This window comes from Macrosteles quadrilineatus, unplaced genomic scaffold, assembly GCF_028750875.1.
Source record: "Macrosteles quadrilineatus isolate MER2022 unplaced genomic scaffold, UCM_ALF_1.0 Scaffold_11__1_contigs__length_5352618, whole genome shotgun sequence".
Classification (NCBI taxonomy): domain Eukaryota; kingdom Metazoa; phylum Arthropoda; class Insecta; order Hemiptera; family Cicadellidae; genus Macrosteles; species Macrosteles quadrilineatus.
Window position 1 is genome coordinate 1,599,890 of NW_026542604.1, and position 26,946 is coordinate 1,626,835.

A 26,946-nucleotide genomic window follows, 5' to 3' on the forward strand; every position below is an offset into this window, starting at 1 on the left:
ACTTTACGCCCTAGTGATGAAATATAACATTTTGTTTTGTGAAAGTTGTTTTTATTGCTATACTACACACAGTGGAACCATGTTATTGCAAACCCCAATAAGAAGTAAACATTGATAACAAGTCTTATTTGATAATCCCCTTGAGAGTTTTGTTATCGAGGTATTGTACCACTGTAAATATGTTACCTCAGACAACAGAATTCAATACATTTTGAAAATGCCTTTGAGTGAAAGTTGAAGATAAATTATTTTTCATCCACAGGTATTTGTTCTTCACGGACATTCGAAATATCAGAAATTCCCTCCAGCTCTGCGTCAAAAAGTGTCCAGACAGAAACATTGACTCAATACAAGAGTTACAGCAATTTTATAAGGACACTGGCTCCAGTCTGTGCAGGTAAGTTGACAAACTTACAAATAAGTAATTCAAGTTAGCCTATACTGTTGTCAATTATGACTTTAGCAAAGTTAATTTACCAAAGGAATTTTTGTGTACAAAAGCCTAGTTAGTGTTCTGCCTGTTGAATTTTTAAGAGTTTGGCATAATGGTTTTTCAATTTTTGTAATTATTAAATTAATCAAAAAGCCTTTTGGCAAGTAATTGCATTTATTTTTACCACACATTTGGTAGTTAAATATAAATGGGTCCAGTTTTGAATGTTTTTTTTTTTTTTTTTTTGGAGGGAAGTAATATAACCATTGACAAATCCATCCACATACCACCTAAGTACACAATAAATAAATTATGTTTTATGTTGCAGATATGACTTTGACCTGGAGAACTACAAAGGAGCTCCTCACAACCTAAGTGAGACAGCCACAGTTCTGTCATCTCTCGGCCCATGTCCTCCATTACCTGTGTATAAAAGGTACACATTTTTCTTGAAATTTCGTTGATTACGGTTTACGTCTCTTTTTAAACATGAAACATTTCAAAAAATGTTTGTACTAAACATTTTTAAGAGTACTCAAATTTGTTAAAGGCAGAATGAAATTTATTGGGATTGAAACTTATTGGGAAAAGGAAAGATAGTTTTGTCATTGACTAAGCCTTCTGTGATGTGAGAAACCTTGTGGCTACCTTGAGGTTCACCCTCAACTAATAAGTCATACTCCAGGAAATTGAACTCAAAATTCAGAAAAGTCTTTATTTTATAAAAAAAAATAAATAAACTATGAATAGTAAAAACTAGATAGAGTAACTTGAAAAATTTTGCTCATTACTTGAATAAAAACCCTCAATAAAAAAAGATTTTAAACCCCATAGTCTTAGATGAAACTTAACATCATCTTACATGGACCCAAAGCCAAAGGTTTTATGTGTTTAGACACACTACACTACATATTTTGCTAACTGACCCCCAGATGAAAACCACTGACATACTGGTGCAGTACTTCAATTGTAGCGTAATCAAAAGGTTATTGTAGAAATAATAAAGTGGACTGTATATGGATTATTAATTTAATTTTGACAACAGAAAATAATGGACTTTTGGTTTAATTTTTAACACTGAACTATAGTTATGTTACCACTTTGACGTTATTAAGGTCTTGAAAGAAGATCTGGTCGAATGTTGTCTCTAGTTGAGAAGATATGTTTCATGAATGTCTAAATGTTCTCACGGTACACAGAATTTAGAGTCAAATTAAAAAAAGGTTTATTTAATGAACACAAAAGGAAAAGGTAAATGAAATAAGTCAAAATAAAAGGAGAGAGAAATGAATTATATTACACAAAGGAACGATATTACAAGAGAGAAAAAATTGCACTTTTTGAACCAGAATGTTTACCTTGGAATGTTTACATTTTCAAATTTTTATTATTGTATTGTTGTTGACATGTGGGGATTATTTTAATATGCTCATATGGTCAGCTGGCCTTTTACTGAACATCAATATCAATGTTTCTTTTAAAATATGTCCCATACCTTACTTACAATGTCATCATTATGCCGTCCTTAGGAGTTGTATCTACAGTATGTTGTGTGAATCTTAAACGTTTGTAACAATACCCAGAAATAATAGAGTAAAATATGTCCACGAGTCCTAATTAAAGTGCCAATACCCCTATTATTACATTTCATAACACAAATATCACATCACTTAATCTTTGCCCAGCCAGAATATGAATGGAGTGAAATTTGTGTTCAATTCCTGAAAGCATTCTTATACCAAATATCTACGGTGGTAGAATCACACAAAGAGACATAGTAAGTTTTATTTCAACATTACTGTTACAGTGTCCCAATACTAAACCGCTGTGTGCCAGAGCCTGTCACTGATATTGTCAGAACCTTTGTCCGAGACATCTACGGACTTCTTAACAGCTGGGATTTTGGAGAGCAAATCCTCAGCGACATATTCTCTGCTTGGGAGTACATTGCTGGCCTCACATTCTTGTCCTTAGGTGAGCCAAAACCCTACTTTTTTGAACCAATATATATTTTATAGAAGTACACGAAGAAGTTTTTTGTGTGTTCAATGTTGTTGTTATTGTTCCAAAAGCTCCAGTGAAACGGCCTCAGTAACTCTAGATTATAATTTAGATCGATTAGTATTAGCTTAAATAGAATTTTTTTTAAACAGTTTGAATTTGTTCATTAAATAAAAATAGAAAATTAGTAAATATTTAAGAAAATATATTCAAATGTTTGGATTTCTCCATGATTATATAATTTTAAGGCTTTGTTTTAAATGTAATTCAAGGGAAATTACTTTTTGGAATTTCAAACCCGCTCTTAAATCCTTTTGATTAGTGGGGTTTTAATATTCAAAATAATTGTAACATAGAATTTCACTCGTTGTCGTAACTATAGTAGATGTAAATGGTACAGTGTAAAGGTTGCTCCAAATTTATTTATTATTGTAAATAACTCATTAATTTGTAAAGTCCATCAAAATGGTGCAACAAATCACCAGCTCCTCACCCCTAACCCACAATTCTGTACAACTCTCCCTACTCCCAAGTGCTTTGTAATATTATTGATGATTCATTCAATTCCAATGAATTCAATCCAACATGCCTAAATACCTTTTTACCTTCGTCACTGACCCTTGAAAATTCTTTAACATTCCTACTTGTTTATGTCATTAAAATGGTATTTTACTAATTTCTAACATCATAAAAGAATTTTGCTCGTACTGAACAGGTTATAGGCCTATAGATAGAAAAAAATGTTTAAGTTGCTATAACCAGTGGCAAAACTATTACGAGGGGGGGGGGGATGAGGGGGATAGAACCCCCCCCCCCCCAAAGGCAAAAAAAGCTGCTTTAGTTAGGCTGAATAACCTCCTCCGTAATGGTTTAATAATGAACATTGTTCACAGAGGATCAATCAGGAATTTTCACGGGTAATTTCATAATCTTTGCGAATTTAAGTAAAGCAAAGAAAGATTTTAGTAAAGCATTTGATTGTGTTTCAGTTGATTAACAAGTTAAGTTACTATGGTGTAAAGGATAAACTTCAGTCTATTTAAATCATACTTAGGAGATAGATATCAGATGGGATCAGCCAACAATAAAACCTCTCAGTGGAAAGAAGTCACAGCATGAGTACCACAGGGTTCTGTACTTGGTCCTTTTTTGTTTTTAATTGCAATAAATGATCTTCCATCTAATCTCCCTTCAAAATCAGTACTATATGCAGATGACACTTCCTTAATATTCTCAAGCAAATCTTTGCAAGAGTTAAAAATTAAAACTGAGGAGATGAAAATAGCAGCCGATAGTTGGTTTAAGGCAAATAAATTTTTAGTAAACAATGATAAAACTGTTTCTATAACTTTTTCACAGACAAATCTTTTATCTGAAGTATCAAATGCTAAACTGCTAGGAATCATATTAGACTGTAAGTTATCTTGGCGTAGTCATACTGAAATTATTGTTGCAAAGTTAAGCAGCTCTTCGTTTCTGCTCAGGAGGTTGAAAAATCATGTTAGTTTAAGTATGTTAATTAATGTTTATTATGCCTTCTTTCATTGTCACTTAGTTTATGGGGTAATTTTCTGGGGCAGTAGTAGCAGGGCAGTTAAGGTTTAAAAAAAAAAAGATTTGTGGGGCAGTAGTAGCGGGGCAGGTTTTTAAAAAACAGAAAAAAGTAAAGCAATCCGTATCCTAGCTGGTATAAAAAGTAGAGTTAGTTGTAAGACCATTTTCCCTGAATACAAAATTCTCACTTTACCAAGTGTGTACATTTTGCAGAATATCGTTTGTAAAATCAAATATTGAACAATTTTCATCTCCCTCATTAATTCACAATCATTACACCAGACTAAGGAATAATTTAGAGTTACCATCATTAAGACTGGCCTTAACACAGCGCAGATATAAATATTTACAACTCAAACTTTTCAATGCCCTCCCTGAAACTGTACGCAACTTGCCTATTAAGTCACTGAAAAATGTATTGACCAATTTTTTGAACAGAAAGGTTATCTACTCTATCGAGGAAAATTCTTGTCTTTTAAACATGATAATTTTCTGTAAAATTCTAATTGTTAAGTAGGATATCGTTTGTATGTAACAAGTATGTAACAATGGTTTCATGAACTGTGGTATAATAGTCTTTCATAATAATGCTATTACTGTCAATTTTATTTAAAAATGTGTTGTCATTTAGTTTTAAGCTGTATCTCACTGCCAATTTTAGCCCTAATTATTTTTATATAGGCACTTGCCCGACTTGTTTGCTTGACTATCAACAGTATTATTGCCATCATTATCAATACATCTCAAATACTTTCGTATAAAAACCAGTATTATTAGTTTATTAGTATAGCATGTTCATCTATTTACATCTGACTGTACATTGTACTATGAATTGTATATTATCTCCATTGACCGGGCCTATTGTATGATATGTATAATTCATGGCAATAAACTATTTGAATTTGAATAAAATTGGGGATTTCCAGTAGCGATTACATGGAAAATCATAATATTAGGTTGGCAAAACTGCCGCTCATGAACTGTAAATTTAAGTTTTCAGCCTGTTAAAATCAATTTATTATAAAAACTAAGTAGATACGGCAGCTCTACAGGCTACAATACAACAACAACTTAATGATCATTTGTTTGTTAGTTGTGTTGTGATTATGATTTAGTTAGCTATTTGCTATTTAGAGACAGCCTCAATTGGGTTGATTTTTTGAGTTCTTTTGAATGTGATTACACCTTTGGAATGTCTGAAAACGTGAGTTTGGAGTTCTAATTTTTCAAAATTTTCCCCGGACCCCCCAGGCTTCCCCGGTGCTGGGGCTCCTCCATCCCCCAAAAGCCATGTTCTAGTTACACCACTGTCTATAACTATCCACTAAGGTTGGCAAAAAGGTGTTATTGCTTAACAGCTTAACAGTGTAGTTTTCTGTGGAATATATAGTGACTTAACGAGAAAATTTTATGTTGTAAATATTTAAATTAAATACCAGCATTGATTAAATTAAAGTTTCCCGCGTCATGATCTGTTTTGCTTGTAATGTTGACATAATAAAACCTGGCAAGCCTGGTATACACCGCTCACCGGGTTAACCGCTATGTCCGCTACGCGCTACGGCACTAATAGCCACTAAGACGTAACCGTTACCCCAGCTAGAGGCCTTACCTCTTCTGCCATATAGATGGGCTTTGTTAAGTGGTGATGTGCACATGTTTTGCGTGCTTGTGTGAGTGTGTGATAAACTTTTATCAAATTTACCCTAAAAAAATGCCTTGGGAAAATATGCGGGAATTCGGCCGAGCCCATTTGCTGGACGTTGCTATATGAGCTGCAAGCTCTCGACTGCCATCTAATGCTTGTCAATCCAATCAACTATCCTGCCTCATCAAACTCATTCCATTGATGTTAGGTTGAGTTGGTAGTTAGAAGACTTAAAAATCCTTGTATTTGCATCCTACATTTGTCATTTTAGTGCTGCTTCATTTATTGGCTTCCTCTCACTTTGCTTGTAAAACTAATTTTCAAGCCCAGGTTTATAAGGGTAGAATAGATAAAAAAAAGTACAAGGATATAACCCTCGCAAAGATACATGTACTATTATTATTTCACTGTAAGAAATTAAAAGTTGACGATTTTATTGATAAGAGTGGAACTTTTAGCAAGCATTAACTTATTAGGGCTTAGAGAAAATGTTCATATGACCAATATTTGAAAGTAAAAGGCTTCTAAGAAGCACTAAACCAAATTGAATTGAACTTAGTCTAAGTTTGTATACTACGGAGTCACTTTGGAATCACTAAAATCATATAAAGAAGTCAAAACATACCACATAATTCCATTGTATTGAGTCTTAAAGGGTTGCATTAGCTATAAATTAGCGGTTATTGATGTAGAACTCAATCTGGAATATGTCTTCTTCGAGCGTTGAACCAGCTGGAACCAATAGACACCTGCCTTCTCTCAGTATATTGTCTGGCCTCTCATGCAGGGAAGACAACGGACCACGGTAGGTCACCGTTCTTCGAGGATTCAGCGATTTTAAATAGTAGACAAGCAATGGTACATTACCGTCTTGGATACTTGAACACCACACTGCCAAGCTATCAACACATCCAACCTGCATCAAAGCGGACTGAAGACAGCAAATAACTGGATCCCCATCTACTTTCTTAAGCCTTGTTTCAAATATCCTCACTTTGAAAACACTTACAACTCTTGCGGTTGTGTCTAAAATGTTTCTAGGCAGGTAGAAATTGTGTGTTTGTTGAGGAGCTGAAGTTACTACAGGGACAGTGGAATGGTCGAACCTGAAATGTTGTAGGAATCCGTTATAGGCCACTGTCTTCTGACAAGCGAGATGAGGGCAGTTCACGGGCTTGTGGGAGGATTGACAAGCGATTCTGTTAGGTGTGACATCGTCATAACGCTCTTTGTCGGATCGATCAGGAAAATCTGTATGGAACAACTGAGGTCGGAGTAATTTGAACTGTTGAAGAGCCGCTTCTACCGGCTGGTTACGGCCTATGAGAGGTTCCTTGCACTCTAAACACATGATGTTGTGGTTATAGCAGTTACCGCACACTTGATGGCCATGTTTACACATGTGAACGGTCTTCGATGTCATAGGTGTCATGTGGCAAACCTGACAAGAGAACAGTTTTGCAGCATTTACAAAGTTCATTGTTATTTCATTCTCCATTAGTGTTAAACAGTCGCTATGACTACCCCTCAGATTATTGGTTTTGCTGGAATTTTTACCAATAATATCTTTGTGGGATAGTTTTGTATCTTGTTTTGATTTATCTTGGGTTCTAATATTCTTCGTGTTTCCTATAGGGACAATCTTTGTTTGCTTATGTTGTTGATCCTTTTGTAACCTTTCCAATGATGTCACTGGATACCGCCATAAGTATTTGTGATCATTGTGCTGTTTTTCTTCTCCAGGGAGCGGTAAAAGTTCAGTCAAAGATGGACTTAGAACTAAATCATCGGTGGAATTTGCATCACCGCAGGCTAATTTTTCTTCATTCATTGTGGTGTTTTGAATAGCAGAGTTTTATGACGTAAAATTTTGTTTTACTCTGAAGTAATTAGGAATTTTATACACCTTGGAACATATTTTATGACAAAAAATTTATAAGTTGCTATGGAGCCTAAAACTATAAAAATGTGCTTTCTTTAAATACATTTTAATTTTAATAATATTTTGTCTTCTTGTATTAATTTTGTCTGTTTATTTATTATAAGGATGTGTGTTAAAGCCTCAATTGTTCCATTGGACCCCATTGATAATTCAGTGTATTAATAAATTCTTGTATCAACTGTTGTTTTACCTGATATTTTTAGCATTACAATTCAAAATCCAAACTATATTTTACACATTCAATACAGAAAATTAGTGCAGACATCACAGCCCACAATGGCAAACAACTATGTCGTTTATCTGTAGAACATTACAAGTAGATGTGTAAACTGGTGGCGCACACACTCAATGTATTTCAGATCGAAGTGACTATTCATTCGCATGTCAAAATGATGTAACAACCCGTTCCCGTTCCAGTATTGCAAAATAATGCAAAGGGAACAGTTAGTTACTTCTATAAGCCGTTTTGAATTACTTTCACTTACTCACTCAAATTAATTTCGGTGAATATGGAGGTTCATTTAAAATTTTGCTATTTTGAAGCGTTAAAGAATTTATTTAAAAAAAAAGAAGAGCATATTCAGTTAAGGATTGAATGTTCTAGAACGGTCGATGGAGTGTGAACGCCACTGCTATCAAAAGGAATTTTTGAAAATGTTACTGTACAGAAAGTTTGGTTAGGTTAGATTTTAAGAACAGTTTCATTTCAGAATTCTGCGATTAAACAGAATTTTGAAATGTTACAGCAAGTTTGGTTAGGCTAGTTTAACTAAGATTAAACAGTTTCATTTCATAATCAATATTACAGTTGCGGGCAGATAACGTAAAGTTGATTCCATCCATTTCGGATTTCAGCTAATGAGGTTAAGAGGTAGTAGGTACTAACGTTCCTAATACAAGGTTATCTTTGTGTGCAACCTGTTCCCAAACAGTTATAAAAGTAACTGGATTAGGAACGTAATGTGGCGTCATTTGGAACAGACGTGCACGGTTGCGGCGCACGTCTGACGTGCGAATAGCCTCTGCCATTTCAGATTGTTGGTGTGCCGCAAATAGTGGGTTACGGACAAAAGTTGGAGTGCACGGTGAACGTGTGTGTTGAAAAAAATACCACATTTGAGGGTTCACCCTTCATGACCTGTCATTTGTGTATTTTAGGTCGGCTACTCTCATCAAGCTCCGCTAAAGTGAGGTAAACTACTCACGAGTTGCAGAAAAACTTGTTTGAAATAATTTATTTTGATCTTTATGTTCATAGGATTGGGGAACAACATTATAAAAAAATAGGCATAATGAAATCACTGAATAGCCCATGGAGTGGAAAGGGTCCTTGGTAGCAGGAAGTATTAAGTATATATTGTAAATGTTAACCACTGATGTTTGTGTTTCAGTATTGTCACTCCTGATGGTATCTCTGTTCTACCTGGTGGCCAGTTTTGTGGCTCACATCATTCTTGTGGCTGTCAGCTTGGTGTGCATTGGTAAGGCTGGTTTTATGCACCGCGACAGTCGCGAGTCGCGAGTCGCGCCACGTCTTGCGGCTGACAAAAATGTCACGCGACAGCGACACTTTTTTGTCGCGTAAACTCACATCCGGTGGTGGGGGAATTAAAGAAATCAGTCTGTTCTCAATCCAATGTTGTGTGTTGTGTTTTGATGTAGAAGTGATTATTAAGTTGTTTAAATATAGACCCTGTAGTGTTGTACACGTTAATGACAAAACCCCAGTTATTTAAACAACACATACAATTTACAGTTGGAATTGGGTCAACCCTCTTAAAAATGTCATTACATAATATAATTATGTAATTTATATTACAAATAAAGAGTCAATAACTCATTTATATACTAATTATTAACATTAATCAATATAAATATATGGAGAATATACCACGTGGAGTATGAAAAATACTACTGTCGCGCCGCGACTGTCGCGGTGCATAAACGCGCCCATTTGATCCAATAGAACTTGAACCGCGCGCGACACATTTTTTGAAGCTGCGATTCTAAAACCTGTCGCGGGTATTTAGAGTCGCTCCGCGGCAGTTTGTCGCTGTCGCGGTGCATAAATGCTCCCATTTAACTCAATAGAACTTGAGTCGCGCCGCGACACGCGACACGCGACACGCGACTGTCGCGGTGCATAAAACCGGCCTAAGGATCACAAGTTTTACCCACAAACAGAGAATGTAGTCATGTAGGAGATCTTTGAAGCTACTGTAGAAACCAGTTTACTATTAATTATCAATTATTTAAGATGGGGACGCCACTATGTGCGTATTTTAACCCAAATATGAGTGAAGGATGAGTGTAGGATGAGTGGCGCGATCTTGTAGTCTTATTAGTGACTAAGGCCGACATGTTCCTTAGACACAGCTGTTAATTAATAGCCCATACAGCTAATGGCAACTAAGGGACCTACAGTTTATAGTGGAATCCGAACCACATTTTTTCTTGTAATTTACGAATTGGTCTAATTATCAGGATAGTACTGCGGATAAGCGTAGTACTCACTAGTGCGGACGTTAATCCACACCAGGGAGCATCTCATCCACAGTGCATCCCTATAAATATCCACAATTTGCGACCTCCTAGTAGCTGGATTACAGGACGACGCCACCCGTCCCAGTCTTTATTGTAATTATAAAGATTTTGGCAATTCACAAAACAATAGAGAGAAACAAATTATCAAAAATTTTCAAAATATCACAAATCATCACAAATCATCACAAATCATTCATTAAATTAGAAACATTAACATTACTGTAAACAATCCTACTTTTACAGTTTTAATTGCGTATCACAGCTTTTTGTTGCTGCTTGGTTCAAATTAGCTGTTTTCATAAATGCAAAAAGATAATAATAGTGCTGTTCCTGTTTATAAATCTTATAACTTTTTAATACTTTTGCATATCATAGAACCAACTTTTTTACTTTAAACAGCTGACTAAATTCTTTAATTCCCATTAAATATGAATACTCATAAGGTTAACATGGGGAACTACAGAGCTGCTGGGGCGAAGCCCGAAAGGATTTTTGAGATAAGAATATGCCTATATGTTAATCGGGAATGTGAGCTATCATCATGCCAAATTTCAGCCCAATCCGTCCAGTAGTTGATGCGTGATTGAACTTCAGACAAACCAACACACAAACTTTCACATTTATAATTGAGTAAGATAAGAAAATTGTTGTTTTTTGCTTGTTTATATATATTTTGATCCCATTTGGCAAATTTGTTTACTTCATACTTAGGTATTGACATTTCACTAAAACACACTCTTTTAACTTACCTGTAGCAGCAAACCTAAATAATCTAAAGTTGTATTTAAATGGGGAATCAATCTAACAAGATTAAGCAGCTATTTTAGAGAATATCAAATAAGGAAAATGGAAATTTTCTTAGTCTGCAGTTTGCTGCGGCAGGGGTAGAGTGACTATTATTAAACTGTTCACATGACTACAACGAGCTTGTGACACAGGTGCCACTGGATATTTGTGGGTAACATTCTACCAGCTCAAGTCTCAGCTAGACAGCACGTCTTCTGATCAGCTGTTAGACGAGGCCGTACAGAACGAGAGGGCATTCTGTATCTACTCCATCATCGCTACAATTGTCACTGTAAGTCTTTCAAAAGATTGAAAAACTCATTTTAGTTTCTCCTGATCTTATGTTTTACTAAAATATTATGTGTTTGTGTCAAACAACATGATTACCTGATTTAAAATTTGAAATTTCTCTTCAAGTGGTAATGATAATGATAGTGATGTTTTTTGACACATATGTAAATGTACAGGTTTTGTGTCTTTAACCTTGAATATTTATCCTGCATGAGATGTTTTCAAATCCTTGTTTAAAAAAAACCCATTAGCCTTAGGATTGCAGCTAAATTATTGTAGATCATTAAAGCAAAGCTTAATCAATCTTTCAGTGAGTTAATCTTTGATATTTCAACCCTAAAAACACTCATTTGTGATATAAAAAAATACCCCCGCTGCATCAAACCTGCAGACTAAGCAAATTTCCATTTGCCTGACTCGATTTTAAATTAAAATTTAAATAACATTAGGTTTAATGAGTACCTAGGTTTGCTGCCATAGGGAGGCTAACAAAGTGTGTTTTTTAGTAAAATATTAGTAGCTTAGTATAAAAGGAATAAATTTGTCAAGTTTGATCAAAATATTTCCATTAACAAGCAAACTACAACATTTTACAATATTCTCCATAAGAATAACATGGCAATTTTAAATTCACATTTTTTTTAATTTTCTCTGTAACTAATAACCGTACAAAAACACTTTGGTATACTAAATTATTTGTTTTTATTTTAAGCTCTTTATTTTATTTTAAGCTTTTATGGTCTGGAGAGAAATTGGGAAATTGGTTGGTTTTAGGATAAAAAATGAGAAAAACCAATTTTTACCCCATAAAACCCCCCGTAAAACCCTGTCTCAATGGTCCGATCATGCTAGTTTGCGAACTCATTCAAAGTTTATCTCGCCTTACACCTTCAAAACAAATTTCATCAAAATCGGAAGAAAATTATTCAAGTTATCGCGTTCACGGACTCTATATATATATATATAAATTTGAACGAAAGTGTTGGCTTCTAGGGACATCAAAATGAAAAAGTATATCGGTCCTGGCTCGAATAATTTTTATGTCATGTTCATCATTTCACTTGGCTTACCAAACTGTTTATTCTTGTTTGTAGGTGATCATTCTACTACTAGTGCTGGTGATGCGCAGTAGGGTAGATTTTGTTGCCACTCTGTTCAAGGAAGCTGCCGACTGTCTAGCTGCGTTGCCATCTCTCTACTTGCAGCCTGTTGTCTCTTTTGTACAGCTGATTATCTTCTACGCCTTCTGGCTACTCGTTGTTGTCTGTCTCGCTACAGCCAGTAAGTTTAATACTTCATCGGATTGTTTAGTTATTACCAGAGATACACTAGACTAGATTGTTAAGTTATAGGAGTAGAGTATACATTCTACCTGTGTGGTTCAATACATTATATAACATCATAGACATTTAAGATTTACTGTTATAGAACTCTAATAAATCAATTCATGATGTAGCGACTCACACCCAGATGCATACAAGCTGAATTATGCATGGTGAGTGTAGAAGGGAGTTTAGACAATGTGTTTAGCTTTCTTACTAACCAATATTTTCTTGAAGAGTTTTGGGAGAACAAATAAAATAAATATTCTGTCTTATTTTTAGTTCAATGTAAAACATTTTATTTTGTAAGATCTGACTCTATTCCTGTACAATTGTACTTAAATGAATAAAGGATAATTTGATTTGATATCAGCTGTTTTACAGCTGCACCGGAACACCGGCGTTTTACATTCTTTTGGTGAAGCAGGTATAGTGGCCGTTGGTATATACGCTAACAAAAAACTCTAACTTCCATGTGAATACCTTTTGCATTAATGTTAAAAAATTACAAGGCAACAGAAAATGTATTAAATAGTTGGCACATTGAATGAAGGAATATGTTTATATATTCAAAATAAATCAAGAGAAAAACATCTTAAATTGTAACATTATTCCAAGATCCTGAGCCAACCACTTGTCAAAGGGTTCTTTTAAATTCTTCTGTTTAAATAACGATAGTTTTAAGAGCGAGGGAATGTCAAAGCCACAATTTAAATTTTTTGTCTCAATTTTGTTTCAACTTGATTTTAGTTTTTAAAAAGTCTAGCAGCTGATGCAAACGTTCTAGATTAGCTTTTAGTAGGCCTAGGCCATTTATTTTGGTAGGCACATTTATTGAAGTTGACAGCTGCAAACATTCAGCGTGTGCAACACTTTTCAGCATTTGGTTAAAATGGCATGGCCTATGTATTGTTTATTTATTTATACTATGTGTAAATGCCATAACTATTAATACGTTCAGACCTATTAATATAAGGAAATAAGTAATATTGTATAACCGTTGCTGTATTAACCTCTTCCCTCTAGTTGTAAACATCAAGCTTGTGGGAATTATTCTCTTAATAGACTTTTGTGGAAACTGTAAATTTAAAATGTTTTAATATATTTTAACGAATTGTTGTTTATGATTTTAAATTGCTTAACATGTGGTTGGATTAGGCCTTTGAATATGCATGTTTATTAAAACAAGGTGATATACTATACTCACTCACTCACTCCTGTGGCCATTCGAACCCTAGAAGGGTTTTAGCCTCTCCAACTAGCCGCCTCCATTCTTCTCTGTTGTGCGCCATCCCCAAATCTCCTCCTATCTTCACCAAATCACCCTTAACTTGGTCGTTCCAGCGCATTCTTGGTCTTCCCAAGGGTCTTGTTCCACTTGGTCTTCCTGTCCAGATTTTCTTTACTACTTTCTCTTCACTTCTTCTTATGATGTGTCCCAGCCATCTGAGTCTCCTGCTTCTTGCTAAAGCTACAATATCTGGCTCTTTATATAACTCTCTCAGCTCCCTATTTTTTCTGATTCTCCATGCATCCCCCTCTTTTACAGGTCCGTATATTCTCCGTAGTATTTTGTTCTCAAATGCCCCAGATGTGAAACTTCTCTCAAACCTACAATATGGTAAATTATTAAGTACAATGAATATTAATCCTGGTATATCTAACATTTATTTGATTTATTGCAGACTACCCAGGTGCAAAGCCGTTGAGGCCGTTCTCAAGTGATTCTGTCCTTGAAACTCTCCAGTTCGCAGTCAACAAATCAGTTGATAGCAACAAAAATCTAATGGAGTTGAAAAATATATCAGCTGCATCATTCACACGTAATTATCGATTCAAAATGTTTGTAAACTCATTTGACTTGATCTGTAATGTACCTATTCAATTAAACCTGATTTGATGTTTTAAGTAATACATTGAGTTATTAATATGAGAATGAGAATGAGAATGAGATTTTTATTTGCCAGTTAATATTCCATACAAATACATTGGCACGTCAAATTAGTCATAAAATATAACATTAATTTAAATCTAGTGGAGTCAGTGTTCTTGACATATAATCTTCTATTGAATATAATGGCTGATTACAAAGAAAGTTATTTATTTTAATCTTGAAATCCTTATCATTAAGTAATCTTATGGCTATTGGTAACTTATTATAAAATTTACTGCTTAAAATTAATGGTTTTTTATCAGTTTTAGCAAGTCTAACATAAGGAAGATTTATATTACATTTATGGCGAGTATTATGGCAGTGTATATCTCTCCTATAATCTAACTTATCTAATTGTGGTCTTAAGTATAACAGGCATTGTTTAATAAATAGAGAAAACAGTGTTAATATTTGGTATTCTTTAAAAAATTCAGTGCAATCATGTGCCTATCTACAGCAGCTATTACCCTAATTGCCTTTTGCTGCAAATTGAAAATTTCTTTTGCATGAGCAGAAGACCCCCAAACAAGCAACCCATAGCTTATATGGCTATGAAAAAGTCCATAGTATGCCTGTATGAGAGAAGGCCGTTCTAGTTCGCCACATAATTGTTTAAGAGCAAATATACTTGAACTCAGTTTATTTTTTAAAACTATAACATTGTCATGCCAGGTCAAAGTAGAATCAAAAGTTAATCCTAAAAATTTTGGATTTCTCTCATCCATTGGCCTACTGTGTACTTCACGAAGGTTAAACAAAACAGTTTTTGTCTTATCATTATTTAGAACAAGATTATTAGAAATTAACCAGTTTTCATGGAAATCAGTTTTATGGAATGCTTATTTGATATTGAAGATGATTCCATAAATATTTTTGAAGTATTCTGTAGACATAAACCTTACTATTAAAGAAATAAAGTTTTTTATTAATTTTGGAGTTTTCGAATTTGATCAACTTTCATGTTAAAAAGTATCGTTCAATACTCGTCACAAAAGACCCCCCACCCCACCCGAAATGGGCAATAGTGAAATATACTATAACCAGTAAATTATGAAATGCTAATTTCTGTTCAACAGCCTTCACCCTAGTGGACTACACTGATGGTACATGGGTGCGCTACGTCTGGTGGGTCTACTTCATTGGCCTTGTGTGGACTTCGGAGTTCATCCTGGCTTGTCAACAGATGGTCATAGCAGGAGCCGTTGCTCGCTGGTACTTCAACAAGTTAGTACTACTTCAACAAAGTTCTGCTACTTTCTATGACAAAAGTCTAATAACTACTAACAAGTTTGAATTTTAGCGAATTTCCCTATAGGGAAGTAGCTATTATCGTAGGTCTCATGGTAAGACCTAAGCCCGGGACCGATTTACTTTTTCATTTTGATGTCCCCAGAGGCCAAAAACACCATTCGTTCAAATTTTTATATATCTATATATATATATATATCTAATATATAAAATTCTCTTGTCACAGTGTTTGTCTGCAAACTCCTCCGGAACGACTTCACCGATCGTTATGAAATTTGGTGTGTAAATTCTGTAGGTATGCGAATCGGACGTAAACTATTTCCCGTTTCGAAATTCTTAAAAGGCCTCCGCCCCAGTGGCTCTGGAGTTTCCCATGTTAACCTTATGAGAAATGGAATTAATGAATCTTAACAGCTGTTTCAATGAAACAAGTTGGTTCTGTTCTATGATGTTCAATAGCATTAAAGTTACAAGGATTACCAACAGGGTGCAGCACTATTATTTCTTTTACATTTATGACAACAGCTAATTTGCAACCAAAAGGTGAAAGAGCGTAGCGAACGAACTTCAACCTGGAGGCGAGTGAGCGTAGCGAACGAGCTAACCTGAAGGCAAGTGAGCGCATCGAACGAGCTCCAACCTAAAGGTGAGTAGCGTAGCGAACGAACTTCAACGCAAAGGTGAGTGAGCGTAGCGAACGAACTTCAACCAGGACGTGATTGAGCGATGCGAACGAGATCATCTTGAAAATTAAACTTAGGGGAAACCTATAACTTAGGCGATACGAAGTTCGCCGGGTCAGCTAGTATATATATATATATATATATATATATATATATCCGCACGATAACTTGAGTATTTTTTGTCCGATTTTGATAAAATTTGGTTTAAAGGTGTAAGGCGGGATAAACTTGAATGAGTTCGCGAACCAGCATGATCGGACTATGGGAATGGGGGTTTATGGGGGGTTCTATGGGGTAAAAATAGGTTTTTCCCATTTTTGACCCTAAAAACACAAAATTTCACAATTTCTTTTTAAACCATTTTGTAGAGCTTAAAAAAACAAATAATTTAGAATATTGAAGCATTATTATGCGCCTAATTGTTACGGAGAAAATTCAAAAAAATTGTAATTTTAAAATTCCCATGTTATTCTTATGGAGAATAACTCAACTATTGTAGTTTGCTTGTTTATGAACATATTTTGATCTTGGAAAATACTTTTATTTCTTACTAAACTATTATCATTTTATAAAAAAAATCTTTTTTACCCTCCCTGTTGCAGCAAACCAAAAGTACTCGTTAAACTAATTCTATTTAAATAGGAAATAAATGTGCTATTTTTATGGAGGCATTTTAGTGTAAATCCAATCAGGTTAATGGAAATTCGCTTAGTGTGCAGGTTTGCTGCGGCGGGGGTATTTTGTTTCTTTTTCAATAAAGAAGTGTTACTGACTAAGACAAGTCCATTTTACTGCTAGAGCCAATTTTTAAAGCCCAATGATCAAGGACTGTGCCAGATTCAAACCACAAAAAGCTGCTGATTTTATCTGGACCAAACCTGCTGCCTTCTGATTATCAGTGGAATTGTTTGTATTTCCCATCCTAAATTCTCCATCTTCAGAAATTTAACTCAAACTCGTAAGTTGTTTTGGCAGTCTAGTTTCTCAACACTATGGCCCTTCCTCAACCACTATGATACACTATGATAATATAGACCTTCAACCCTTTGACGGTTAGTCCCTATAGCATTGACATAACATTGGTAGGCCTATTTAATCTATATATTTAATACGCTAGGCTTATAATTAATTCAAGTCACTTTCAAAGAATAATACAGTAGACTCCCTCTTATCCAGACAATTTTTATTAGCACATTGGTTTAACCGGACTAGATCAGCAGGAAGTGGACGGTACTGAAACGACTGTTCTCGTGGGAAAGATTTGTGACTAGTGATCATGTGTTTAAATACAATGCTCTCCTAAATTTAAGTCAAATATCACAGTAAACGGTCCGTTATAATTTTTTTTTGGGACGTCGGTTTAACCGGAAAACCCGTTATTCGTATTGGCCTCGTTTTCGAGGAGTCCGGATGGGAGTCTAGTGTACCTCTCACCGCAGTCTTGAAAAAACCTGTGGAGAGTTTACCTTACAAAGATTAAAACTCCCTTCTTTCTCAATAAATCAATGTTCGAAGTTGGTATGGTGAATTTTTTTTTTTTTATTAATGGGTCTCAACTAATATATATTGATACATCTTTCATAGTAGTTTACGCAACGATTGCATAATGATAGTGTCAACAACACGAGTAGAAAATTTAAGGTACGAGCCTTGGCGAGTGTTAACACTATTTAGGCGAGTTGCGTACACTACTTTACCAACGACAGTGTTTTAATTACTAAAAATCAATACTCATAACTTCTAAGAGAGGTAATGTTTTTGTTTATAACCTCTCATTGCCACTGACAGTGATGCAACAAAACATTGTGCCAAACACTATTTATTGCACCACTCAACAAGTAAACTGGCCTGAACAGCTAATTAGTTGACGTTTGAATCATTACAATTTTACTTCTTCTCTCTCAATCCTTGAACCTCATTGGTCCGTTATCCGTGTTGTTATGAGTAATCCTTGAACCTCATTGGTCCGTTACCCGTGTTATGAGTAGAACCATGCTGTTATGAAAGTAAGAATGCTTTATTGCCATAACACTGGTTTACATGCATGGCACAGTCAAGGAAATGTCTTATAACTAAGGTTTTTATGAAGTCTATTTGTCTATACGGACACAGGTTTAATAGGTAGTTTTAAATTAATATTTTAAATTTAAAACAGTTAAAACATCTTATTCTTATTACTACCTCCCCATACAATTGTTCCATAACTTAGATGGGAATTTTATGTGCATAATAAATGCATTTCAAGGTAATAAAATCTACACTGTTCTTTAGAATGCTTATCATAAATATTCTTTTGTAAACAATTCGGTTATGGGAAACTTTTCAATTCTAAGAACTGAACTGAAACAGCTGCTTTAAAAAACGGTCATAGGTAATATTGTTTTAATTAACTGGTTTTTCAGAGACAAGACGGATCCGAAGCCACCTGTGTGGACAGCGTACCGTCACCTCATCAGTTACCACCTCGGCTCAATGGCTCTAGGCTCTCTACTGATCACACTGTTCAAGGTGCCTCGACTCATACTGTCCTACATCTCCGCCAAGTGAGTCACAACAAAACCGCACACCATACCTATGATTTGGACTTCCTATCTAAACAGACTTTATGTAGTATATATTTTTTTTTTTTAAAGAATATTGTTGATGAGCCACTCAAAGATTGTGCTACGGGCTAAAACTCTATTCCTCCCTTGGTTTTTGTTACTAAAATAGTTGATGTAATAAAGAATATGCTAAATGCTCACGATAAGTCATCCTATCAGCTTGACTTGGTGTATTCAACAGAAATCAATGATTTTCATCAACAGGGGCTCAATTCAACTACGTCTTCTTTTATTCTAAAACTTGCAATGTCTTGTTCTATCAACAGTTAAAGATCTTCTCACAGACTTAGGCTACTTAAAAAAATGTAAACTTGATCACTTAACCATGAAGAAAAAGCCTAATGATGAAGTACAACTGGACTCGGTTTTGAACCATCAAAAGACTTTTCTCAAGATCAAACCAGTAACCCTCTGCACTATGGCATCTCATCTACCCAGCAGATAATTTTTTATGGTGACTGATGAGTCTCATATTTCTTGTTCAAGGTTTACTACATTTGATCAACACATAAATATTACAGGTTGAAGAAGAACGAGCAGTCGGAGGTGGCCCAGTGCCTGGCCAAGTGTTGTACTTGTTGTCTCTATGTTTTTGAGAACTGCATACGCTACATAAACCACAACGCTTACACTGTGGTTGCCATGCAGGGAATCAACTTCTGTCCAGCCGCTTCCAGGGTATGCTGTCGGTTCAACTAAAATAGTTTAAGTAAAATAAATTTTGCTTTGTAAGTTATGGGTAAAATTTTGAAATCTAATATTTGTGAATAATTATCAATGCAGTTGATCTTATTTTTGAATGATGAATAAGTTCCTTATTGATAACTAGCTGTGTACCCGTTCTAAGCACGGGGATCTTATAGTATCAGTTGAAACCTTCTTATATAAAGAACAGTAGTTGGTTTGCATATTTTCAGATATGCTGGCCAAACTATTTATTATACATAACTTCATTTTATGTCGTTTGTTGTTGTTCCGGATCGGTATGACAATCAATAAAAGGCTAAATTACCTGTGTCCGCCGGTCGATCCTAATGTATCCTATTACAGGAGATGCATTTCGGCAAAATTAAATCGCCTTCATCAGTCCTAATATAAGGTCTTGAGCTTCCCCATTAGGTGCATCTTGGAGTTTTTGAAATACATACACGAACTGTACACTTATACACATAACGAATAAAACATAAATACACGGTAGGCCTACTTTTATTTTTACTATGGACGGACAAGTAGACGCGCGTCGATCGTGTGCCGAGTCTTGACTGAAAACGCTCATTTAAAAAATGTAAGTTTCCCAGCAATATACAACACTGATTCAAGGTCTATTTCCCGGTTATCAAAACTCAAGAACAATTTTATGCACAAAGAATCTCTATTTTCATTTACTGTTACCCTACAAATTATTGCACTTGCGATTAATTAAATCCGTTATGTAAGGAAAAACGTTTTTAATCTTAATTGGTTTGGATTTGCTTTCAAAACGTGATCGGAAATGGTTGCGGTATTTGTAAACAACATTCAATGTAAACATATCAGTGACAGCTAGAAGAAATAATCTTGATTTGAACAGCTGTTCGTTATTTCATAGAAGAATATGTGCTAAACATTGGGAGAAAACTTTACAAAAATCGCACAAAATTGGGTTTTTAAATGTCCGTTATTTTATTTACAAAGTGGTGACGCCATATTCTTCTATGATTTGGAACTTGATAGGTACTCTCGTTTTTCAGGAGTAGGCCGCGTAAAATGGCTCTTGGGTCGTAACAGACTGGAAGACAGACAGAAATTTAGATGAGACTTGTTTCGGTTTCTCTAATGTATAACACGTAAAAATAACCTAAAAGTTTATGATTCTGAGCAATGTACAGACAAAACTCTTAATTTTATTTATATAGATAAGTTCCCATATTGATCATTTTTTTATAAGATTGATTGATTAAGGTTGATTGATTTTTAATCAATAATTCCTAAAAAAAAACCCTTAAAAATATGTCTGTTGCAAATTTAATATCAATGCGATGCATTTTAAATTTGCAAGTTGGTCAAGACTTGAGAGTTTATTTTCTTCCTTGTTCACCTTTTCTTATGCAATAAAAGTTACGTATGGTAAAAAAAATATTAATTATTTGAATTTTGGATCTACTGTAGGCCTTATATAGAAACAATTAATCAATTGATAGCTATTCCCTATAATATCATTAAACTAAATTTCGAAATACTCATAACAATGCCAAGAACAAAATACTCAACAAAGTTATTGTACTATATCCTTTAGCAGACCTCTAAGGTATCCTTTTAAACCATAATTAAAAGATTTTCTGTTTTAAATTAATTTTATTGATAGCTTTTTTATGTCTTCAACATATTAAATCTTTTTATTCATGTCAAAGCCTTCCAGAATTGGTAATCAATTGTAACAGGTTACGTATCTTGAGGTCGACAATTCCTCAGTCGAATTACCGTTGGATTGTTTAGTAGTCATTTTCAAAACAGAAGGTTAAATTTCATTCATTGAATGTCGTCTTCTGAGAAAATTGACGACATTCAATGAATGAAATTTAACGTTCCCTTTGAAAATACTACTAAGTGGTCGAAACTCGAAACTAGTCAACGGAAGATCGACTGAGGAATTGTGGACGTCTTGGTAGGTAACCTGTTATAGCCTAATTAAATCTTTTCAATACCATAGAAAGAAAAGTTACCCAGTTTCTTAAATTTAAAAATAGATTAAATTCAGTCCACTAGGTAAATATGAATATTCTTATTTGTTTACTTGGTAACGGTTGGTAGTTAAATAATTTATAAATGAAGATATTACAACAGAAATGATCCTGTGAAGTATGATCTAGTACTTAGAACCTTAACTAATAGTATTAATACTGTTTTGTTTTTGTTATTTGTGTTGGTAGGCCTGGCATGTCCTGGTAAACAATTCTCTGAGGTTGGCTACCCTGAATAGTGTTGGAGACTTTATCCTGTTCCTGGGCAAGCTGATAGTCATGTGTATTACTGGAGTTATCGGTCTGTTCATCTTCAAGCAAGATCCCGACTTGCATCTATATGCTGCTCCAACACTCGTCGTCTGCATTTTCGCTTACTTCGTCGCTCACTGTGTCATTAGTTTGTACGAGGTGAGTTACGGTTGCTTCTCCAAATCTGAAGACTTGTACATACATATGTTTACTTTACAATTATTTTGTAATGGTTCATAATGCATTTTGACTGGATCCTGAACACCATTATGGTCAAACATTTAACTTTAGGTTAGAAAGTGGTTTAATTAAGAGGGGGTTTTGTAAATAAACTAGATGATGTTAATTTAAATACTTTGATATAGGCTTAAGCTTTTCTTACAAGTTTTTGGTAGAGTCACTCACAGTAACTTATGTAAAAACAAAAAGTAGTAAAACGCCTAATTTGAGCAACTTACTAGAATATATCTCATCAACTTCTACTAGAGCTGTCTGCAGTTTAATATTGGTGTCACTCTCCCACCTAGCTCTGTCATAGAACTCCTCATGAGTAGCACACCAAAGAAATACATTATAATTAAATCCCTTGCAAAATTAATCAAACCTTGTCTATTACATTTGCAGCACTTAATCACAAGCATAGTGGTTATTAACTTCATTCCTAGGTCACAGCATGTGTTAGGTGTACAATTTATAGCTTTAAGCTATTTTGTTGAGTTATGCTCTCAAGTTATATATGCTCTTATGTTTCTCTTGATGGTTGAACAGTATGATCGGTTTTGATGGTTGATGTTGATAGATTGATGAAAGCTAATCTACTAGACTACAGTTTTTACTTCTGAATTACAATTAGGCCTACTATTTTTATTTTGTTTATTACCTAAATTTGGTTTTTCCTAAATATGATTCCTGAAATATCAGAATTTGTGTTCCTTTTTAAATGCTAAATACCAGGTATTTTATAAACCTTTCTGCATTTTATTCAACCAATAAGTTGAGTCCTGAAACGTTTTTTATGGACACTCTGTATAACTCAAAATTCCCGTCAAGAGGTCCTTATTCGCTTTCCACATCACATATTGTACTATATCCAAGCGCAAAACTATGTCTGGCTCAACCCATGCAACAATAAATTATGCAAATAATTTCAAAAATCTAAAAAATACCTTTAAAATACTCAACAAAAATTACAGCCTTGTGTGTTTGTTGTAGGTAGTGATAGACACACTGTTCCTGTGTGTCTGCGAGGATCAGAACATCCACGGAGACGAGGGTCGGTGGAGACAGACAGCTATTGCCAACCTGAGTGCGGCTAGGAAGGCAGCCAACCTGGGCGAACAACAACCCATCAACACTTAAGTGGCTGGTGTAGCACAGCATGTCGAGATATACTTAAACTCTTCCTGCCATATTGCAATTAGTATCACACTTAGTATTTCTGAAAATGCTGTTTAAACAGTAGCCTAAAGTAAATCTAATTGATCGCTAGTTTTGAAGGATTTTCGGGAGGATATGCTGACCTGAGTGGGAAAGAGTCCATTGTGACACGAAAAACGAAATCCTTCATTGTTTAAAATGCTTAAAAGTGATAGTTAAATGTTATATTTTATATGTGTAGTGTAAAGAGATTTGTTTCTTGTGCACAATGATCTATTTCTATCTTGGCAAGCCTGCTATTCTATAAAAAAATGTGGCATTTTATATTGATTGTTTGATGTTTGTCATTTTCAAATTCTGTATTGAGATTCATTGTTTTATTTGTATCTGTATGTTAAGCGTATTAGTACATTTAAACAAAACGTAAGCCAAATAAGTGTGATGCTATATTTTTAAATACTATTTGCTTGTGCTTGTAGTTTGTAAACTTAAGTGGCACAACCTGTCCACAATGCTAAGACTGAATCAGCCTAACAACTTTGTGGCCTTTTACATACCTGATTTATATGTTAATATTATAATATTTTAAAATACTTTTAATAATTTATCAAACTTTTAGCGTGTTGTATGTATAAAGTAAAATTAAAAGTATGATGAGGTTGGTGTGATTTTTTAACAATTTCTTAACATTTTAAAGTAGTTTGTATTAGGAATATATATACTTTTAGTGTAGAGAGAATTTATTAATGTTAGATGTAGTTTCAAATTTGAGAAACAGACAAGAATTGACTATAATAGTCAAACTGTATGAAAAAGTTCTACTTAACAATTTCCAAGCTAAACGTTTGTGATCAAATTTCCCTAAGATTCGTAAATTAAGAAATGTATTAACTGTCATATAAAGTATACAAATATTGTAGGTAATGTATGTGTGCCATCACATTTCTCTGATTTCTGCTGCTAATTTATAAGAAAAATTTATATGGATAATTTCTAAATATAGTTTTTTTATGTTTTTCAATTTAGTATGTATTCTTCTAGTTTGTATTCTTCTCAACTCTTTGAGTTAGCTTCATTTTTTATACTCTTCTTTGAATTTAATGTGTGGTTGAAGGACAAATTTGTTTCCCCTGATTCAAATTCTTTATTCACTCATTAACATCTTAAATAGTATGGTACAAAAATAGAAGTGTCATCATAATAAAATAAAAAAATATATAACTAATAAATTCACACAACTAAAAATTATTCCTGCTGACATCAAGTAAAAGTTAGGTACCATTATAAAAAAAACCCCTATATGGGTGGGTGTTCATTAAAAAGTGTCAGGAAAATATTTTGCAAAAGAGCTGTTTTTACTACACTATTCTGTTATTTATGGGATTGATTAAAATATGTTTATTTGATTGTGTTAATTTATTTAAGATAATATAAAAATTACTTCTGTAACCTTTGTACTTATTCATAGTATTCGACAACATATTTTAACAGAACTAAAGAGAAGATCAATTTTAACGTGGTAACTACAAGCAGACTTACAAGTTAGTTGTAGCATTGACTTTAGATATTAAGTATAGTATTGTATCCATAGTAAAACGTTATATATTATCCCAATTATTTTTAATCAATACTTTTTTAAATGAACTTGTCATAGATTTTGCATTTTTAGTTAAAAAAATGTTATTTGCTATCATGTATTTGGACAATTTTAACTTTACTTAAAGTCTGTTATGCTATTACTCTACAAATTAGCTGTTCCAAAAGTTTTATAAAGTGAAAACATAACAAATATTAATTGCACATTTTTTTATATGTGTGCAAAAATTGTTTATTTTTTATCTATAAAAGCTATTTTTATATATTTTTATTTTTATAAACAATAATTTTACAACACATTTAACCATGTCTTATTTTAAACTAAAAAGTAAACAGATATACTTGTATTCTACTGTAATTAATTTTCAAAGGGGCTTGAATTTAATACTATTTTTTGAACCATCAATATTGTTTTCCTAGCTTCTTTTTATCTAACGTAAATGTTTACATTTTATTTGAATATTTGAGTCAGGAATTAATTTAGTATCGTCATAGACTAACCAACACAAGTAGACTTCTCATCCCATTGTAAATTTTGAAGCTCGGTTTTGTGCCTAGTTCATTACCGGCGACACTGATCGCTAATGTCGAAGAAATTTTCTTTCTATGTTTTATTTCATTTGAAGGTTAATTTCATGATGTGTGCTTTACTGATTGGTTATATAACTAGAGGATGAGTTATTGTTAATGATTAGATCATTTATTTGGTTAAACAAGGTTTATAACAAGAAACAAATTGTAAACAAAACATACAACCTCTACAGTACGTGGATAGGAATAACAATAAAATTGGCCTCAGCTGTTCCGTAAGGATGAGAAATTTACTAAGGGAGTATTGTTTTATCTATGGTATCGTCATAGACTAACCAACACAAGTAGACTTCTCATCCCATTGTAAATTTTGAAGCACGTTTTTCGTGTCTAGTTCATGTAGGTTACACTGGGCGCTAGTGTCGACGAAATTTTGTTTCTATTATTTTAGGGTCAATTTCTTGATTTGTGATTTACTGTTTGGTTATACAACTAGAGGACAAGTTATTATTTATCATTAGATCGTATTATTTGGTTAAACCTTGTTTTAAATGAGTGTAATAAAACGGGAAACAAATTGTAAACAAAACACGTCCTCTACATAAACCGTACAGAACTAACAATAAAATTGTCTTCAGCTGTTCCATAAGGATGAGAAATCTACTAAGGGAGTATGTTTTATCTATGGTATCGTTTATCAATTTTTAACTGGTCATATATTATAACCATTGATCCTAAACATAAAATTATTTGCTTGTTTGATGTGTTGGATTACCCAAGTTTTTTTTTGTTTTGGTGCCAACCTAAATGATAGAAAATGACGTCTTTCTACAATTTATTTGTAACTATGGTAGCTTTAATCTATTGACTGCAAACTAATGAATTTTGTCTTTTATACAATTTTAAATAAAATATGATAAAGTAAATTAAATTGGTTTTACTTCTATTTTACACCTTTATTTGTACACAATTTACAATAATAAAATTACATCAATTTCCATGTCAAGTGTTTTGTCCTAGTCTGATATTATATATCTTCAAATGTATAAAGGCTGAATATTATTTTCGATTCACGTGTCTTTCATAAAATATTCTTCTAACAAGTTAAATGCCTCCATTAAATTAAATGTTTGGTGAACTGTTCTGATTAAATGTTTGCGGCAGTGACTAGAATCCGAACCCACACCATCACTGCCTTGGGCCCGAAGTCCGTGGTGCTACCAACTGAGCCACCAAATCACCTTGAAACTTGATATACACTGAGGGAGGTGACCTGCCTGCCTCGAATAAAAGCTGCTCAAAAGAAATTTGTTTAACACGTTCGCTACCGCAATAGTACAAAATTGTTCATTCATATGTACCAGCGACGCACATATGCGATGGCTGGTTTCTACCCATAGACTGCTGTCGCATATATGCGACGGCTAGTCATACTAAAATAGCCTGACATCGTATATTTGCATCGGTGTTCCAATGTTATTA

At 34.0% G+C, this 26,946-nt stretch overlaps 1 protein-coding gene across 2 annotated transcripts in view; it reads left to right on the forward strand.

The window, feature by feature from the left end:
* The window catches only part of LOC129004813 (choline transporter-like 1), a 30,467-nt gene extending 5,358 nt beyond the window's left edge, over positions 1–25,109 (forward strand). For both annotated transcript variants that reach the window (XM_054433456.1, XM_054433457.1), the window contains exons 4-15: positions 263–397; positions 762–869; positions 2,241–2,407; positions 8,970–9,059; positions 11,061–11,200; positions 12,294–12,480; positions 14,207–14,344; positions 15,531–15,678; positions 18,788–18,928; positions 19,510–19,666; positions 21,898–22,119; positions 23,173–25,109. In XM_054433456.1, the coding sequence (XP_054289431.1) occupies positions 263–397; positions 762–869; positions 2,241–2,407; positions 8,970–9,059; positions 11,061–11,200; positions 12,294–12,480; positions 14,207–14,344; positions 15,531–15,678; positions 18,788–18,928; positions 19,510–19,666; positions 21,898–22,119; positions 23,173–23,319 (1,780 nt within the window). In that variant the 3' untranslated portion in view covers positions 23,320–25,109. The remainder of the gene's footprint in view (positions 1–262; positions 398–761; positions 870–2,240; positions 2,408–8,969; positions 9,060–11,060; positions 11,201–12,293; positions 12,481–14,206; positions 14,345–15,530; positions 15,679–18,787; positions 18,929–19,509; positions 19,667–21,897; positions 22,120–23,172) is intronic.
* The last annotated feature ends 1,837 nt before the right edge of the window (positions 25,110–26,946 follow it).